This window comes from Glycine max, chromosome 6 (assembly GCF_000004515.6).
Source record: "Glycine max cultivar Williams 82 chromosome 6, Glycine_max_v4.0, whole genome shotgun sequence".
NCBI classification, from domain to species: Eukaryota; Viridiplantae; Streptophyta; class Magnoliopsida; order Fabales; family Fabaceae; genus Glycine; species Glycine max.
The window spans coordinates 1,570,212-1,588,489 of NC_038242.2; the positions used below are offsets into that span (position 1 = coordinate 1,570,212).

Below are 18,278 nucleotides of genomic sequence, written 5' to 3' on the forward strand. Positions count from 1 at the left end.
CTATATAAATTGTATCACCTAAACTGATTTTTATATGATAAATTATCAAATTATATAATATAATTACAAAAAATTGTGTGATATAATGTTTTAATTTAAAATTAATGAAATATGAGTTATTAATTAATTTAATTTAACTAACTGATATAAATAAGGTCTATACAAATCTCTCTGCAGAAGTAGAATTTACCTTCATACATGTAGGGGTTCATCTCTGATGTCACTCAATCTATTTCGAGCATCATTAACTTGAGTTTGAATAAGACATTTTTTATTATTTCACTTTGTTTTTATTTCAGATATAAATATATAATATTGTAGCTAAGGCTCACTAGTAGGAACAATGAAGTCCTTTTATATTCTTTTTAAAGAAATGAGTAACGCTGTATTAAGGATGACTTATAACTAAATTTTACTATTTTAATCTCAGGTCACCATACTCGCTTTGAACCCTAATTATTGGATTTATACAATGAGTCAATGATACAGATAATTGAGCATGTGCATTTCCTTGTAAAGCAACACGTGTGGATGCCGATTTTCCACGCTGTTCGTGGAACTTTGCACTGTAACAGTGTGAATACAGAATAACTTCGTTTTAAAATATATAATATATAATATATAATATATAATACAATCAGAGACAAGTTGTTTAGCAAAATAATATTCTTGAAGGAAAATAAAACTTTGAAAATAGTTATTTTATTGCCGCATGATGGATTTCCAAGTCATATTAGTTTTGCGCTGTTGATTTTTTTTGACGTCAATTCGTCAAATGTGGTTCCTTATTCGGTTATTCCTAAACAAACCCAAACCTCCAAAATCCGCTAAAAAGAACAAGACTCCCGCCGTATTGAAATGGCACAAGTCATAACATCTCAAAAATATGATCAGACGATACACAACGCAATTACCATACAGAATAACAGAATTCTTAGGAGTGCTGATTTATGAACACTTAAACAATCCAAATATATAATTGACCCGCTTCATTTCTCCCTATTTTTCTCTTCATTACATCACATCACTAATCATATCAACACCTGTCTCTCTTCTCTAGTTTCTTGATGTCTGTATAGATATTCCTATTCACGGGCAGTACAAAAAATGCTGTTGATGCAAGTCTCGAGAGAGAGGTATCCATAGACCGCCTCCCACTTGTAAGAGCATCTCAGTCTCTTTTGAACATGCCGTAAGTTGTTAGCAACTCCACGAACAACAGGAACACATTTGCCTAGCATACAGCATTTCATTCTGCCAAACCAGTCCATGGCTTATAAAGCATAATTTAGCATTTCATAAAAAATAAATGGCAACCGTAGTTAGATGTAAATAATAAGAACAGAAACAAATTTGAAACCTCAGAGACTCGGTTATGAATTATAAATGCCCCATATTGACATCACACCTTACAAAATGTGACAAACTTGCAATAATTAGAGAATGAGTATCCTTCCCAGCGACAAGAACAGCATTTATCAATTACAGGTTCAATGAAATGCTTCAAACAACTTGTGCCATTTCCTTCATGAACACCTAAAATTTCGGCCATAAACCAAATTATAAATCATGGCTATCAACTATCCAAATTCAAGTCAAATGGAAAAGAACTCCATCCATGATCTTAATCAGCTAAACCACCATACTACACTAGGACATAAATAACAATTCGAGGCTAGAGCATCATAATGAAAAAAAATATAATAATAATAATAAGGCACGCTATTTTTTGGGGGTGGGGTAGTAAAAAACCGTTGTTTTGTCTCAATTGTAGCAATTAACAAGCAATACCACCATTTTATAGTCATACATAGAAGTTCTCTTATTCACCTCAAAGATGTGATGTGAAGGATAAAGCAACTTCTACAAAGGACGAGTGACAAACCCCCTCGCAACCATCTTATCCACCAACTCTTCATGTTTTTTCAACTGTCCAGCCTTTCTCAGCAGCTCGAGAACCGTTTCATAAACTGACAGGTTTGGTCTTAGGCATTTTTCTTCAACCATCTCCATCATTAACTTGTACGCATTGTTCCAGTGCTTCATATCACAAAACATGGAAATCAAAATTCGGTAAGTATTCACATTAGGTTCAACCTGACTCTCATCCATTTCCTTCTTCATTTTCAGAACCATATCAGTAGACCTTGACTCAGCAAACATCCTCATCAAAATATTATAAGTCAACGTATTGGGCTGGCAGTTCAGCTCCTTCATTCTAGCATACATCCGATGCGCACCATTCACGTCATGTAACTTAGCTATGCATCCAAAAATAAAATTGAAAGTGGACGCATTGGGAGCAACCCCTTTCTTGACCATCAAATTGAGAATCTTCGCAGCCTCTTCGAGATTCTCATCCCTACAATGACTCTCAATGATGAAATTATAGCTAATGGTATCAGCAGGACAACCAAGCCTCTTCATCTGATTGTAAACCTTCAAAACCTTCTCAGTCCTCCCAGCCTTCACATGAACCCGCATCAAACTATTGAAAGTAACCGCATTAGGATCACACCCTGCATCGATCATCTCCGAGAAAACATCATGAGCACGCGTAATTTGCCCGCACCGGCACAACGAATCAATCACAATGCTATAAGTGTAAACATTAGGTTTAATTCCAGCCATCTTCATATCACTAAACACCTCTTCAGCCTTAGATATGTCACCAGCACGACACCACCCATGAACCAAGCTAGTGTAAACCACAACATCAGGCTCAAACCTATGCTTAAGACTATCAAAAAACGATTGAGCCTCATTTGCTCTTCTTTTCTTACATAAGCTACTAATTACAATTGAAAATGCAACCATATCAGGGGTGCAGCCATAGTCCTCCATACGGTTAAACGCGTGCACTGCCTCAGCAGCCAATCCGGCCCTCACGTAGCGGCGGACGAGGGCGGAGAACGTGTGGACGGTGATTTCGACGCCGCGAGACTTCATGAGATCGATGACGTGCCAGGCTAGGTCGAATTGTCTCAACTTTCCGGCGAGGTCGAGCATCTCGTTGTAGGGCTCCGGCGAGGCGGGGAAGCCGTCGAGAGAGGAGGACCAGTTGAAGAAGGCAAGGGATTGGAGGAAGGGGATGCCGTGGCGGACGCCGCCGCATTTCTCGATGACGCGGTGGGCGACGGAGGGGGAGATTGGGTGGGCGGCGGAGATAGCGGAAAAGGCGAGGGAGAGGTCGGGGATGGTGAGGTTGGGAGTTGGGGGAGGGGCGTTAGGGTTGGGTGTGGGGTTTCTGCGGTGGTGCTCTTTAATTGCGGCGTGGAACTTGTCGGCTAAGGTTGTTTCTTCGGGGGAGAGATTAGGGTTCTGGGGAGTGTCGGGTTGAATATCAAGTTCGGGAACTAAGGCCGAAGCTGAAGAAGAATATGGCTTGAAAGTGGGGGATAGGAGGGGTGAGAGTGAGTGGCGGAAGCGTGCGCTTGGTTTTATGAAGGCCATGAGTGGCGATGTTTGAAGTGAAGTAGGCGTTCTTATACTAGCAATGAAACGTGTTGGCGGCGGCGGCGACCGGGAGAGAAGAAGATACTTGTGGACTAGGGCCATTGGCCCAATACAACCGCAAATTGGGCTCCCGAACCTACCCAATTCTCTCCTCTCTTACAAATTCTATTTTTCATTTTTAATAAGAAATTTTTTAGAATTCCTATATTAAAATTTTTATAATCTTATTTTTTATGTAAGAAAGTAAAATTAAATGATATAAATTAATTTCTTAATTAATATAAAGTTAGTTATTTTTGCTTATGAATCCAGATAAAATATACTTGTATCTTTTTTTTTAATTGAAACAAGTCGGTTTTCCACCTTTACTTTTTTTTTGACAATTTTAAAAATATAAATGATTGCGCACGTTACTAAAGTGAAAATAAATTCTTCCTAGACATTAAAAAAAAAAGAGAATAAAAAAAATCAAGGCGACATTTCCGCATCTCGAGTTTTTATTTACGAAACAAAAAACGAAGGAAATGCCGTGTTAGTAGAGAGACAGAGACACCGGTCACAGTCACACCACACCGGCAAATATTTTGGTAAGTAAAGAAAAGAATAGTGGCTGGAGTCAACGAAATCGTGACGACACCATTCGAAGGACTTGTTTGTTTAACTACGACTGAGTATATCGTAATTCGTTCGTCCATTAGCATTGCTTAGGGTTTTGGAACAGATTCAATTCAGCGTTACTTCAATCCAAGCACATGGCGAAAGGAAAGCATACGCATACCCGAGCACAGGGGAAGAAGTGGTCAACGTTCTCGCTGGTTCTGTGGGCGCTTTTCTTCCTCACACTCATCCTCGTCGTGCTCCTTGCTCTCGGCATTGTTTATCTTCCAACTACCGACGACGATTTTCCAACCACGGATCTCAGCGCCTTCAGGCGCAAGACCTCTCAAAGGTGCTATTATATAAATTCATTATGATCCGTTTGGTTTCCGTTTAGCTGAAAATGTGTTTAATCTTTTGCTAATCGTTGTTTCGCGAAGTGCCGAGAGTTTGGTGGAAAATCCGCCGGAGCAGTGGACCGAGATTCTCTCCTGGGAGCCTAGAGCGTTCATCTATCACAATTTTCTGGTCAGTTTTCCTTATCTACTAATGATCGGCTCATCTGCTTCTCCTCGATCTTTTTTTTTTTTTGGAGATAGCTAGAAGTTAAGCGTCTGTTTTTTTTTTTTTTTTTTGAGTGAGAGATCTTATTTTACTGCTGTAAATTCTTGCATTAGCAAACTGTTGAAATTTATATTGTATGCAAATGTTAGTTCTGCTTATAATTTGGAACAGTCAAAAGAAGAATGTGAGTACTTGATTGAACTTGCCAAACCTCAAATGGTAAAATCAAGTGTTGTTGATAGCAAGACTGGGAAGAGTACAGAAAGCAGGTTTGACTTTTGGCATGTGTTTTTGTAATGGATCCAATAATTGTGGATTGTATTTTTGTTCATACACTGTTTTGAGAGACTAGTGGCAATGCATTATTCTGGATATCCTCTGTCTGTAGGGTTCGAACCAGTTCAGGAATGTTCTTGAAGAGAGGAAAGGACAAAATTGTCCAGAATATAGAGAAAAGAATTGCTGACTTTACCTTCATACCTGAAGGTATGAGTTTTATTCATCAATTTTAAGTTATTAGCTTTATATGTTCAATAGCCCAACAAAAGCTATATGAATTGCTTGCATTTCACATTAAGCAGAAGTATAATTTTTAATAAAAGCTCTTCAAACAATTTGCATATTTCATTATTATACCTAAAAGTCAAACTTATCTTAAGATGAGTTTTCATGTTATCTGGCATTTTTGCTACTTTTCCCCATTCAGAAGGGGGTTAAGTTTCGGGTGATGAATTCATGAAGTTGGGAAGTTATAGAGTTATTTACCTAGTAGTTATAGAATTAGTTGGGTGGTGGTTATAGTGGAAGAGCAAGGGCTTTGCTTAAATAGAAAGAGTGATAGAAGGAAATGTATTCAAATATGCTAGCTAGCATTTGGGAACTGAGATTTGTTGTAGAAAGGGGAAAACCTTGGTTGGAGAAGAATTTTCTCCTCTTCTTTGTTGTCATTCAATATTCAATAATAGAAGCATTGTTTCTCTTTTGTCTTTGCATCTCTCTCTTTCTCTAAATTCTCATATTCTATGTCTGGGTCTGTAACAAATTTTAACTGTTTTAAGCTCCCTAAATTATTATCCCAATAAAAAGAAAATTTCAAAAAGCATGTAGGTTTTTCTCTTTTAAAGAATTTATTTAATGTCTTGGATGTTTGTTGTGGAAAAGTAGGATGATATTGTACCAAAAGGAAATTGATCTGTCTATAGGGGATAGAGAGAACTAGAGTATTTTAGAATGTCATAATAAAGGTGATGATTTAAATTAATGGAATTACCACAAGCAACTAATTCCTGGCTTGTATCAGTACATTTATTTTTTGTTATACCTAGTGCACTGTCCCGTGTGATGCGCGGGGTGAATATTTTTGCGTGGGGTAGAGTAAATCTTTTAATCTATAGATTAATGACAAGGGAGGTCCATGGAGGGAAGGGGAAACACAGGACTCCACCGAACCCCATTTATTAGGACATGTATCGATACATTATGCATCAATGCCCAAGTAGCTCTAAAATCTATGTATTTGTCAAAATATTTTGTTTTCTAATAGCACTTCCTATCCATGGGCATGGTTGAATACTTATTTTTTATCATTTGCTGACGGTTAATTTAACATATTCAGAGAATGGAGAAGGACTTCAAATTCTTCACTACGAAGTAGGACAAAAATATGAGCCTCACTATGATTACTTCCTTGATGAGTTCAACACTAAGAATGGAGGCCAACGTATTGCTACAGTTCTTATGTACCTGTAAGCTGACATTCTCTTTCCAAATTATGGTCTTGCATTGTATTTTTTGTTGGATTTTGGATGGAAACTTGATAGTTCCCTTTCATTTTTTCCTGCTTATGCAGTTCAGATGTTGAAGAAGGCGGTGAGACTGTATTTCCGGCTGCCAATGCAAATTTTAGTTCTGTGCCTTGGTGGAATGATTTATCCCAATGTGCAAGAAAGGGTCTCTCAGTGAAACCAAAAATGGGTGATGCTCTGCTATTTTGGAGCATGAGGCCTGATGCCACACTAGATCCATCTAGTTTACATGGTTAGAAACTGTTGAAAATCGTCACCAGATTAGCTGTAGATACAGATTTTGTTCCTATAGCATGTGAAGTGCACATTTATCCATTTTTTACCACATTTAATTATGAGCTATCTTTCTACATTTAGATTCAGATTGATCCATGTATTTACTACTGCTTTTTAATCTTATGCATGCTTGCTCTATTTAAGCGCTCTGGGTAAATTATAATAAATATGCAATATGGAACTTGTCTTGAGAGTATTGTTTCCATGTCATTCCATACTTTTTTCTTATCAATGGAAATTAAAAGCCACCTGGCACTTTGTTTTATACTCACAATTTCTTTTGGTTCCAGGAAGAACATGATTGGTAAAGCTAATTAAAATTTTATCTTTGCTTCCAGGTGGTTGCCCAGTAATTAAAGGAAATAAATGGTCTTCAACAAAGTGGATGCATCTTCGTGAGTACAAGGTTTGACCCATCAACTGCACAGGTACTTCTAGAGACTAAGCTTGAGCCTATTGTTCTTTTGAAAATAGATGTACTTCAGCTGAAAAAAATTTAGCCTTGTTTTGTACACATCTCTCACATCATATATGAAATGTCATGCACTACACACTGGAGCACCTTACTGTTATTGGTGGATCATTGAACCTCGGTTCACATATTTGTCAGATATCATTGAGCACCTTATCATTTTATATTTTCAGGATTAACGTGGTACAGGGTGAGTATTTCATCACATTTTGGATTGGATAAACACAAGTTCAGTGCATTTCATGTTCACCTTTTATGCTACCTAGTGATGTTCCCCTTTGCTCAGGTGCGCCAGCATTTTCTTCACTTGTAGAATAAACCATTTGGTTTCTCTTTCTCATGGATAGACAATTTTGGCATTGCCAAGGGAAAAAAGAATACTTTCAGTTAATGATCTGAGTTTTAGTCTTGTAGAGTTTTCAAGCGAATATGTCTATTAGGTAAGAGGCTCACCAGGGAGTGATGTGTTGAATACAAGTAGAGATAAATTTGCAATTTACTGGGGAGTGATGTGTTGAATACAAGTAGAGATAAATTTGCAATTTAGCATAGTGAAAGGATGGTATGTTGGTCATAGATAAGTTTTTGAGAATGTGCTATATTTCACAGAAGTAAGAAAAACAATAATTTTTTTAGTTTGTACAGAAGTTCCCCCCTCCAGTGTTCGTGTAATTATTTTTATTATTCAACCATGTGTTGTTTCTTCGTTTAAATAGTCCATGTTTATGTCATTATTATAGTCTATCTCATTTGATTATATGACTATAATGTGTGGTATAATGATAGTTTTGCAGTTACAATTATTAAAATCAAATTTACAATTTTCTGAAGTCGTAGCGTTTATTTTATTATTTTTTCAAAGGAGCGTTTATTTACTTTAATCATTATTATAGAATTTATTTTTTATTGTCAATTTTATTTGAAGGTATTATTAAATCCTAGGGTGTTATTCTGTTATCGGACCTATTCTGTATTTGATTCCCGTTTATTCACTGGATTTCTCTGAATTATATGCTTTGTACGGGATTGAAGTCCCCATTATCGCGTCCTTCAAAAAAATATTTGGGTCGACAATTGGAGAAAAATAAAGAGTTGTACTTAGGCAGTAAGGGTAGAGAATTAGCTTCAGCCATTTTGATTCTTATCAGGGACAACAACCAAAAAATGGGATAAGAAGGGCGACCTGAAAAGATATCATCTTAAAATCCTGGAATTATAAAGGAGACACATTGTACAAATTCATTTCGGCATTGGCAAGCAATCAATACTATTAGATTTATTAGTGAGACTCATCAAAATAAATATTTTTTAATTAATTTTAGTCGATCATTAAGATTTATTAGTGAGACTCGTCAAAATAAATCATTTTTAATTAATTTTATTCAATCATTAAGAGAGTTGGCTATAAAAAAAATCACTAAGTGTTGAAAAGAGAGTATGAGTGGCATTTATCTTTCTAGTGTTTCTTCATGACTTGTTTATTTGTGACTTTTCATTGTTGATTCAATAATTGTATGTTTATCATGTGAGTTTTGAATATTATTTTATTGTCTCCGAGTGTTGTTTGATTGTAATATAGCAAAAGAAACATCATCTTCATGATTTTTATTTTTTTTAATTTCTCACTCCTACTGAATTGGCCATTCTTAAGAATATGACAAACCCCCAAGGGTTCTTTTACGGTAAGCTTCTCTCTTTTTTTTTCATGTAAAATTGTTCACTTACACTTCTAGCTTTGTTAGGATAGCCAACGAAAAAACCACCAAGGGTTCTTTTTGCGGGAAACGGTTCTTTTACACCAAAGAGGTGTTTGTTTTAAGGTATGGAACAAGATTCCTGGGAATATGGACTTTAGAATATCACGTTCCCATGTTTGATACATGTTTTATAAAAATATTTTCAAGAGTAATTGGATGTAAAATACACATGATTATCTTGCTTCTTATTCCCACGAAAAAGGGTGGATATATTGGATTCCCATCAGAATAGAAGTTATTTTTTACAATAACTATCTATTCCCACTTCATTATTCCATTTTTTTAATTAAATAATTTTTTTCCCTGAAATTACAGAAACATGTTTTTGGGACTATTATTTCCAAGCATATGAAATTTCATATCTTGAAACAAATGCCCCAGGTTCTTTTACATCAAACATTTTTTCATGTAAATTATACACCTTTACTTTTGTTAAGCAACCTTAAATATGAAGCTGTCTTAAATTGAGTTTCCTTGTTCATAAGTAGTTATAAGGAGTTTTAAGAACTGACTTACATGGAACCTTGTTAAGTAACCTTATTAACTAAATAAAAGTACAATATTATAATTTAACATTAATCTAACCATATTCATTAGGAATTGCCTTGCTTGGAACGATGTAAAAGATACATTAGTATAATTCAACATTGACCTAATCATATATAATTGAGTGCAATTCTACTTTTCAGATACACTACCCTTCACTTTTGTTGCGATGTACAAGGCATTGTATTTTGTATACATATGCCCTTACTTGGAACTTCTTCCATAACATTCACCGCCCATATAACACTTCACAACTTTCACTATTCTCTCGAATTACCTTTCTACCTCGTCAATAAATACTTTAAGGATATCCATTGAATAAGACATTTCGAGCAATAAATACAAGTAACAATAAAATGAAAAGTAACTTTTACAGACTTCTCCCTAGTTGACCGTCAATCCTTCTTTAATGATTTGCCCATGTGCTTCCTTACCTAACTTGCTCTTATTGGATTCCTCATAAGATAAATAGAGTTGTCTTTCACTTTTTTTAATCTTTCCTTCTTGAATTAACATGGCCTTAATTTCCTTGAAGTTTCACTCTTTTTTAAGGGTGTTATAATTCACCTAAAACTGACAAATTCAGCAAGAATTTAAGGTGAATTATACAAGAAAAGACGCACTTCCATATTCATTAGCTTCAACTTTGCTGTCAAATTTGACATTTCAACTACATGATCTTGAATGGACTAAGACAAGTCAAGTTTCTTGTTTATCTTGTTTATCAGCTCACTTATGAGTACTCCTTAACAATTTTCATAAATTCCTTAACATCATCTGTTGTGGCCATGGATGACCAACATTTTCAACTAATGTTGGTCTCAAAGTTTAAGGAAAGTCTATTAGACCGTTCCCAAACCTCAAAGGGAGGCTTCTCAGCTTTTGTACTAGTCTATGTAATGATTCTTGTCATCCATCACAAATGTCAAGTACTCAAGTCTAGTCCATTACACTCAATTGAAACCTAATGATTTCAAATCAATCAACATAGTTCAACCCATTGAACTTGATGACTGACAATGGCTGAAAATGTTAAGTCAACAAGTGATGTTAATGAATTCATGAAAATAGTTAAAGATTGCTCACTCTGACATTACTAAGAACTTTGATTGGTCTCAGCTCATTCGTGGTCATGTAACTAAAATGTCAAATCAAACAAAAAAATTAAAGTAAATTCACTTCTATTTGAATTTGGCCAATTCCAGGTGAAATATAACACCCTTGATGGAGAAAAAGGAATTTTTATTAACTTGAGAGACATTGGCTTCAGTCTTAAAAAACCACCACTACAAATAACACTTTTTTGCTGGAAAAAAAAAACCGACACTAGGTCTTTTTGTTAAAGGTGAAAAATCACATTACAGTAATAAGTATCTAAATCATCATAGGTACAAAAAAAAAAAAAAAACAAGGGAGAACTAACTAAAGGATTCAAGGTCACACCCAAGGAAAACACAAAATGATTCAAGAATCTATCCAGGTAAAATTTTCAAATCATCCTTATTGAAATTACACCCAAAACCCAGTACCTTAGTGCAATTTTCACTGTTATTAGACCCTAAAGCATCTACACATTATAGTTTAATTACTATCATATAATAACATGTCCAACTTAAGGCATACTAACCAGACCATGCTGACACCAATGTCCTAAATTTCAATAACATGTCCATGCAATGGATCAAGCGTTAACCATTAACATCACAAATCTCTTTCCATGTACATTACAAATAAGTAATTTTGAGTGAGTGATGGATGAAAACAAATTCCCTTTTTAAGTAACTTAAATGGGATTTAACTTAATTAGTTGAATAAGATACGTGAATTATTATAAATCCTCTAATATTGTCTTTGATCCCTACAAATAATAATAATAAAAGTGAACACTCTAAAATTAAAGTCTTGGCTTTACAACAATTTTTTTTCTTTTAAGATTACAATTTTATTTTTACCTCAATCAATCATGTTTGAGTATTATATTGATGAGGCTACTTATAATATGTATAATTAATTATATATAAAAAAAGGATAGGTACTGTTACTGATGAAGAATGAACTAATTACTGATGAAGAATGAACTAACAACGGTATGTAATTTTTTTTTGGTAGAATATGAGTATGTATTTTAACATTGTTATAATATACTAGAAATCATGATCGGAAAAAATGATTATATTCTTTTTTCCTCTGATATCCTTTTGTATATATTATTGCCGTGTGATATTGAACGGAAATTTTCGCTTTGAAAAAACAAATCACAAAATATTTTTTTGAAAAAAAAAGTCTCAATTTATATATATATATATATATATATATATATATATATATATATATATATATATATATATATATATATATTCAGTATCTTTTAGTAAATGGTATTGTTTTCATTTTACACGAATCTTAAGGCGAAGTGATTTAAAAAATACTATTAAAAATAGAAAAAAAATGATTTTAAAGAATAAAGACCAAAAATAGAACTTTCATATAAACTAATTAGGAAAAGTTTTACTTTTTTCCCTATAAAAAAGTTCTATTTTTTAGAAGCCTAAAAGGAGGAATCAATATTATTGCAGATTTAAACTTAGAAGGGTAGGACAGGATGAAAAAATTAAAATTCCTTCCGGCTAAAAAACATACGGTCATTTAGTCATAATTCAGCCTTTATATTTATTTAATATAAATAGTGTGCCTTTTTGTCGCTCTCTAAAGCTTTTCAGATCAAAAAATTATTCTTTTTATATTTTTGTGGTCTATAAATATAAATAAAGATGATTCGAAGAGATGTCATAATTTCATCATTCAAAATATATTTAAGTTATTTTTAATATGCCAATTTTGAATCATGCTAACAAAATCAAATTGAATAGAACTATCTCTATACTTTTTTTAGCACGGCTTAAAAAATTATTTTCAAACAATTTATTTTTATTTTTCAATTTTATTAAATTTTAACACAACATATTAACATTATATTTAAGTTAATAAATAAAAATTCAAATAATGTTTGAAAAAATCAAATCAAACTAAATGAAGTTCTCATTCTGTACTTTTATTTTATCATCTACTCTAAAAAGATTTTTTTTTTCACTTTTTTTATCTTTTATCATATAGATATGATCTTAAAAATTGTAATTACCATAAAAAATCATTTTTATTATCTTTTAGTTTCTCTTATTTTATTGCTTTTGAAAAAATTTAAAAATCAAAGATCAAATAAATATGCAAATTTGAAAAAAAAAGAGCGAAGAATGATGAAAGAACTTCTACTTGGTAAAATGTATAGACAGATAGATGCGCACATATAGATTTTCGTTTAACAAGTCCATAAATATGAAAAAATGTATTGCGAAGTAGTTTGATAAGAAATCAAAACCTGCTTACTGAATATGAATATAGTGCCCTCGTCATAAATTTGAACGCTTTGAGAAAGAAACGGTCTCACTACCAATTCTACGAAGCTGGCTCAAGATCTCAGCGAAGTCTGCAGGGGGTTCGCATGAAAAGTGCACCTGCTCCCCTGTATGGGGATGCTGAAACCTACAAAACAATACACAACACCTTATCAAGTTTATTATGTAAAGAGATGGGAAGCAAGGTTTAACAAGTTCTCACCCGAGAGTCAAAGCATGAAGGCAAGGCCTATCTAGCCTAGAAACCATTTTTACAACTTTGCTATGCAAACTGATGGGAGTTCGGGGCCTTAGCAGTGAGAAGACCATGTTTTTTGTCCCTCCATACACCTCATCACCCAGTAGAGGAACTCCCAAATACTTAGCATAGGTGCGAATCTACAAAAAAAATATTGATTGTTTTTGGAGGCAAATTATAGGGGAATTTTCTTCAAAAAGATGAGAGGTTTTTCTTCAAAATATTGGCATCTATTATGCATTTAAAATGGTGTAACGTTTGAGTACATGTACAATGGAGAAAGAAAGGAAAATTAAGCTCCACTAAAAGTTACACCAGCAATGTCTGCAAATAAATGTGAAAGACCCAGTGGTGACACCTCCCAGATCTCCATGTGAAACTGTGTAATTCAGATATATTGCCATCCAAAAAGAAACATACTAATAAGTCCAAATTACAAGCCCTAATTCCAAATTTCCAATTACAGTAGTAAAAACTAATATAAGAATCATAAATATAATTTCATGCTGCATTGAGAACACACACTTAACCAGTTCTCTGTTTTCTCCAATTTACCTCAGCATTTTTCAGCAATATGTTATCCCATTACTCACAAAACAGACTCTCCTTTTTGTTTTCTCCAGTTAAAAAACAAATTCTCCTGCCGAAGATTTGTGTGTTTAAGATTTTTCACGTCGTGTCTCTAAATATTCAGACAGTTTATAGGTTGACTGAAAATTGTTTGGGCAAACATAGGGTTTCAAACTAGGTAAACTAATGTTGAATTCATGAGACCATCAGGGAAATAAAATGAAATCTGCCCAATTTTTTTAAAAATAAAACATGCATTGTTTATCATTACATTCTTCAATTGATACAATATGGAAAATAATGTGAACAATGCTTCAATCCAATATCAAGGGAAAAGCTATTATTTCACCAAATTTCATTAATTGCCCAAAGAATCTGATTCGCACAATAGTGAGACATCAAATTGTACCATGAACCATTTCCTCAAAGTTGTGTCATGAAGTATCTGATGAGTGCGTCCAGTTTCCAACTTCCACTCAACCAAAGAACAACTCCCCCCAGCAAGTATCTCAATTACTTTGTACCTGACAGATGGTAAATAATCAACTTTTAGATGAATACATGCCCCTGGAGTAGCACTTGCTATGAACCTTAAATATACCTTAAGGGTATCCTGCCATATGGAAGACAGCATAACTAACATAATGACGAAACACTTGAATGGATCACGCCAAGAGAAATATTCAACTATTTCCTTTAGTTTTGATATTTTGATTACAAGGGAAAAGCCCAAGGATGAAATATCTTCTAGATGGCCATTGGGCAAGATCTAATTAGCAAGATCGCTTGGATTGAATAATAAAAAACTTGAAGTTCATGTTATGTGTACATACACATGTTTAAAATTATACAGTTTTTCCTATAAATATTTTAATTGATATGTACCAAATTTCACAATACTCAAATATGACCGGATGAAACTAAAATAATTTGTATTACTTAGGAAATAACTAAATATAAAAAAAGTGTAAAAGGACCATTAGTCACCTACTAGCAGCATGACGGGCCTTTCTAGAATTAACTGGTCCAGCTACAGCAGTCATACGAATCCGATTATTAGGATCACGGCCAACTGGAACCTCAACACGCCCAGCAACTGGAGTGGGTAGCCCAGCAGTAAGACTGACATAAATCCTTTTGATGGTATGTTGCTTGAATTGCTCTGACAATTTCATATGTGAATGTTCATCCTGATATGAAAGCATACAAATAACAAGTACAAAACCAAATGTCGATCTTTCGAAATATGAACAAGAATTTCCATTCTTCATTAAAGTTGGGTGCTAATGACTAGGTTTTAAGAATGCACCTTTGCAACAGGTAACCCACTCGTGCCTTTGTCCAATCTGTGTACAATCCCTGAGCGAATTGAATTTGATGCCACAGACAGTCTAGAATTTAACCCCTCACAAAAACTTGCCAGGGAGCGATAGCTATTGAATTCATCATCAGAATCTTCTGTATCTGAAAGAGCTTCCTCCTCTTTAGAAAATTCAACATTTGGAAGGTTGCAATGATGAAGAATACCATTGACAAGCATCCCCGATGTATTGACCAAATAATGAAATTGAGAATCTAACTATTAGCTTCCATTAACAATGCATTGTCAATAATTTTTACTTGGCTGCAAATTAAAGTTAAAAAGATTAACTTCATAAATCTTACAAGTCAGGTTCGGAATTACCATGTGTGCAGGTTTATTTATGACTAAAACATGCTCATCTTCATAAACTATATCCAAAGGTATATTTTCTGTCACAGCCCTCAAATTCTGCAATTCTGCAATTCTGCGATTGTGCACTTGATCTCATCCCCAGATTTGACATTGAAAGAAACCTGCTCAAGGATCATCAATTAAAAGATGTCACTGATCCGTGCAACTAAAACACAAATTAAGAGAGGAAGACCGAGCACTGTTAAAAGCTACCAAGAGATAACAAAGGAACCAAGTTATTTCAAATGGGAAAAAAAGTTATGATTACTTAATCAAGAGTTGCCATCCTCACAGTTCATTTAACTAAAAGGCATGTAATGAGTGTGAAATGAATATTGGTATACAAGTCAACATAGGGTACAAGCATGGACACTAAATTTACTACTTGTGTGGATATGAATTCACAGAATTTTTTTTCTCTAAACACGAGATTGGAGTATGCTGGTGTGTTATCAATTACGGATTGCGGATAATTGCCGAAAGCCAATAACCCGCAATATCATATAGTGTTGCAGGCATATAGCGGAACTCACATAACGGTTGAACTATATGATATATGTCATACGTATACAAATTTAAGTTGTGTGCAAATAAAAATAAATGGATAAAAATTGACATAATATTAGCTCAAAAGTTCAATTGGCTGGAGACCCGCCAGACATGACAAGAGGATGCAGAACGTATGCCACAACCACAACAATGATAGGGGTCGCAATAGTTGATTAAGTCTCAATCGCGATTCAAGAAATTCTGCTATGCGATAGCACTGTAACGCCGCCATAGCGGCCATGAACAACACTAGAGTATAGTACCCGGTCTAAACTCTACTCATCGTGATACCTACGTATCATAAGTAATGGTGGTTTCTTGAAGTCTCTTATCGCAACAAAAAAACCCAGCATTACAGGTTTAGTTTCAATTTCAACTAGGCTATCATTACCGCAAGGAAACGCCTCCAATTTGTGAGCATCAGCTAAATACTGGAAACATTTTCTAAATTCTAAACACAAATCACATTCATATTCATAAATAAACCGCACATAAACAGTATATCTTCCAGGACTGAAACATGCAGATTTATCTCAATAAACAAATAGTCAAATTCAAATTAACTTTGAAATTCTTTTCAAGAGAAACCAAACACGCTCGTAAACACAAACAGAGCTGGTCATATATACGTAATTGCAATTGCTCGCAGTACGACACAAAACGGAAGTAAAAACAGCTTTAGAATCTAATGCATGAACGCGCCTCTGAGATTACCTTATCAACCACACGGCCATTGACATGAACGAGTCCTGATTTGATACTTGATTGAACTCTTGCCCTACGAATGCCATTGATGCGGGAAGAGATCCAGTTGTCGAGTCTGAGTTTTCCAGATCCGATTCTGCTATCGACGGCCTCCTCCAACCGCACACCGGAGAAGTTCAATTTTGGCTCTCCATCGGAGTCTGTGTCGCCGGCGGAGCCAGAAGCGGCGCTCGCGGTGGCAGAAATAAATTTATAGCTCGTAGCAGAGAGAAAACTGAAGGAGAAGGTGCGGTTTGGAATTGAAATTGGAATGCTCGGGATGCGGCAACGCGGCAACATCCACAGGAATGAAACGTAGCATTTCTATTTGATTACTTGTTCACTTTTTCGCTGAATGGTGGGATAAAAACTGTAACGGGAAGTTTGAAACGACGACGTGTTAACCGGTTCGGCTTTTATGATGCCAAAGGAAGGAAGCGCGGGATGATACAAAAGGAATTGAGGCCCACTTTCAAGTAAAGTAAGCGTTACTAAAAAAATCCCGACTCAGAGACCAAAAACGGATTTTTTTTGTTTTTGTTTCATTTTTTTTACATAAATTTTCATCATGTTTAAAATTCGTTTTTTATAATAATTAAAAATTTATTTAATTTTCCACATTTATTATTGAAACAATGGAATAAAAAATTTGTTCCTTTCCACCATCTCATATCTAAACAATGGAATGAAGATTTTATTCCGTTATGATTCATTTCATATTCCTTTTAATGAATTTTATTTCATTACTCATAAAAAATTATATTTATTTTATTTTTTTCTTTTCCAATCAATTCAAACAAAAGAAATACTTGTGTGTCCTCAAACCATTTTGAAGCTGAAGTCCATACTTGTACCATAGCATTTGAGGCTAGAGACTATGTATCCTTCAATTATCTTTGAGTCAAGTATCTATCATAGTCTATGACTCAAAAATCGACCAATCAAACCCTTTGAGCTATCAACAAACAATAATATATCCAATTATAATAATGATCTTATATGTTATTTACGGAGATTAAAGGATATGATCAAAATGATAATCATGAAAATAAATTGATATTGGAGACTAATATAAAAATAACTCTTAATTAACCTAGAGATGGAGGAGATTACACATACTTGAATGGTCTAACAAGATCTCTCAAACTCTAAAAAAAAATTATGTCATGTATATTTTTTGAAGTACTGAAGACCTTAAGATCATTAAGTTCTCTATATTCTAACTATCCCCATGGTGATTATTAAGTTATTTTTCTTGGTTGAAGTTTAATGAATGAATTGTTATTCCCAATTATTTAATGTTATTAATGATAATAAGGGAGATACTCCCTTTTGAATATAAGTAATAAAAAAATTATTTTTTATCTTAAATATAAATAAATTTTAATTAATTATGTCTTATTTGATTAGATTATTTTTAAAATATTTTTTATTTAATAGGAAAAACAAAAAATTATGCTTGATATTAGGTTTTAGTAAAAAAAATCATTTTTTAATTGATATCAAGTTTTAATAAGTGTGAACTCGATTATTTTTAATCGATACAGGACAGTACACTTCAGGGAATTTTTCTTTTT

At 34.0% G+C, this 18,278-nt stretch overlaps 2 protein-coding genes and 1 pseudogene across 8 annotated transcripts; 1 reads left to right on the plus strand and 2 right to left on the minus strand.

The window, feature by feature from the left end:
• Positions 1–923: 923 nt before the first annotated feature.
• On the minus strand, positions 924–3,604 carry LOC100800850 (pentatricopeptide repeat-containing protein At1g20300, mitochondrial). 4 transcript variants are annotated; one of them, XR_001388960.3, is made up of 3 exons: positions 1,831–3,604; positions 1,409–1,536; positions 924–1,254 (listed from the first exon to the last, which is right to left on the minus strand). XR_001388960.3 is itself a non-coding variant. In XM_006581084.4 (2 exons), the coding sequence occupies exon 1, from the start codon at positions 3,556–3,558 to the stop codon at positions 1,864–1,866; it is 1,695 nt and encodes a 564-aa protein (XP_006581147.1). In that variant the 5' UTR covers positions 3,559–3,604; the 3' UTR covers positions 924–1,254; positions 1,831–1,863. The 4 variants fall into 4 exon arrangements, 2 of the variants coding, with proteins under 2 accessions (XP_006581147.1, XP_006581146.1); XR_414551.4 differs by having other exon boundaries at positions 1,409–3,604; XM_006581084.4 differs by lacking the exon at positions 1,409–1,536.
• A 298-nt stretch (positions 3,605–3,902) lies between these two features.
• LOC100798201 (probable prolyl 4-hydroxylase 3) lies at positions 3,903–7,883 on the plus strand. Of its 4 annotated transcripts, none has more exons than XM_006581086.4 (9): positions 3,903–4,043; positions 4,155–4,405; positions 4,494–4,581; positions 4,789–4,886; positions 5,006–5,103; positions 6,233–6,362; positions 6,467–6,654; positions 7,037–7,126; positions 7,344–7,883. In XM_006581086.4, exons 2-8 carry the CDS (start codon positions 4,209–4,211, stop codon positions 7,108–7,110), a joined length of 873 nt encoding a protein of 290 aa, XP_006581149.1. In that variant the 5' UTR covers positions 3,903–4,043; positions 4,155–4,208; the 3' UTR covers positions 7,111–7,126; positions 7,344–7,883. The 4 variants fall into 4 exon arrangements, with proteins under 4 accessions (XP_006581149.1, XP_006581150.1, XP_006581148.1 ...); XM_006581087.4 differs by having other exon boundaries at positions 3,904–4,043; positions 4,178–4,405; XM_006581085.4 differs by having other exon boundaries at positions 3,911–4,043; positions 4,165–4,405.
• Positions 7,884–12,728: 4,845 nt separating this feature from the next.
• Positions 12,729–17,067, minus strand: LOC100790965 (RNA pseudouridine synthase 2, chloroplastic-like; annotated as a pseudogene).
• Positions 17,068–18,278: the final 1,211 nt, after the last annotated feature.

Bases quoted from the DNA above. Each gene is read 5' to 3' on its own strand.
- LOC100800850 (XM_006581084.4), bottom strand. From the start codon at position 3,558: ATGGCCCTAGTCCACAAGTATCTTCTTCTCTCCCGGTCGCCGCCGCCG.
- LOC100798201 (XM_006581086.4), top strand. From the start codon at position 4,209: ATGGCGAAAGGAAAGCATACGCATACCCGAGCACAGGGGAAGAAGTGG. The intron at 4,582-4,788 runs GTCAGTTTTCCT...AATTTGGAACAG, and splicing joins TCATCTATCACAATTTTCTG to TCAAAAGAAGAATGTGAGTA. The intron at 6,655-7,036 runs GTTAGAAACTGT...CTTTGCTTCCAG, and splicing joins AGATCCATCTAGTTTACATG to GTGGTTGCCCAGTAATTAAA.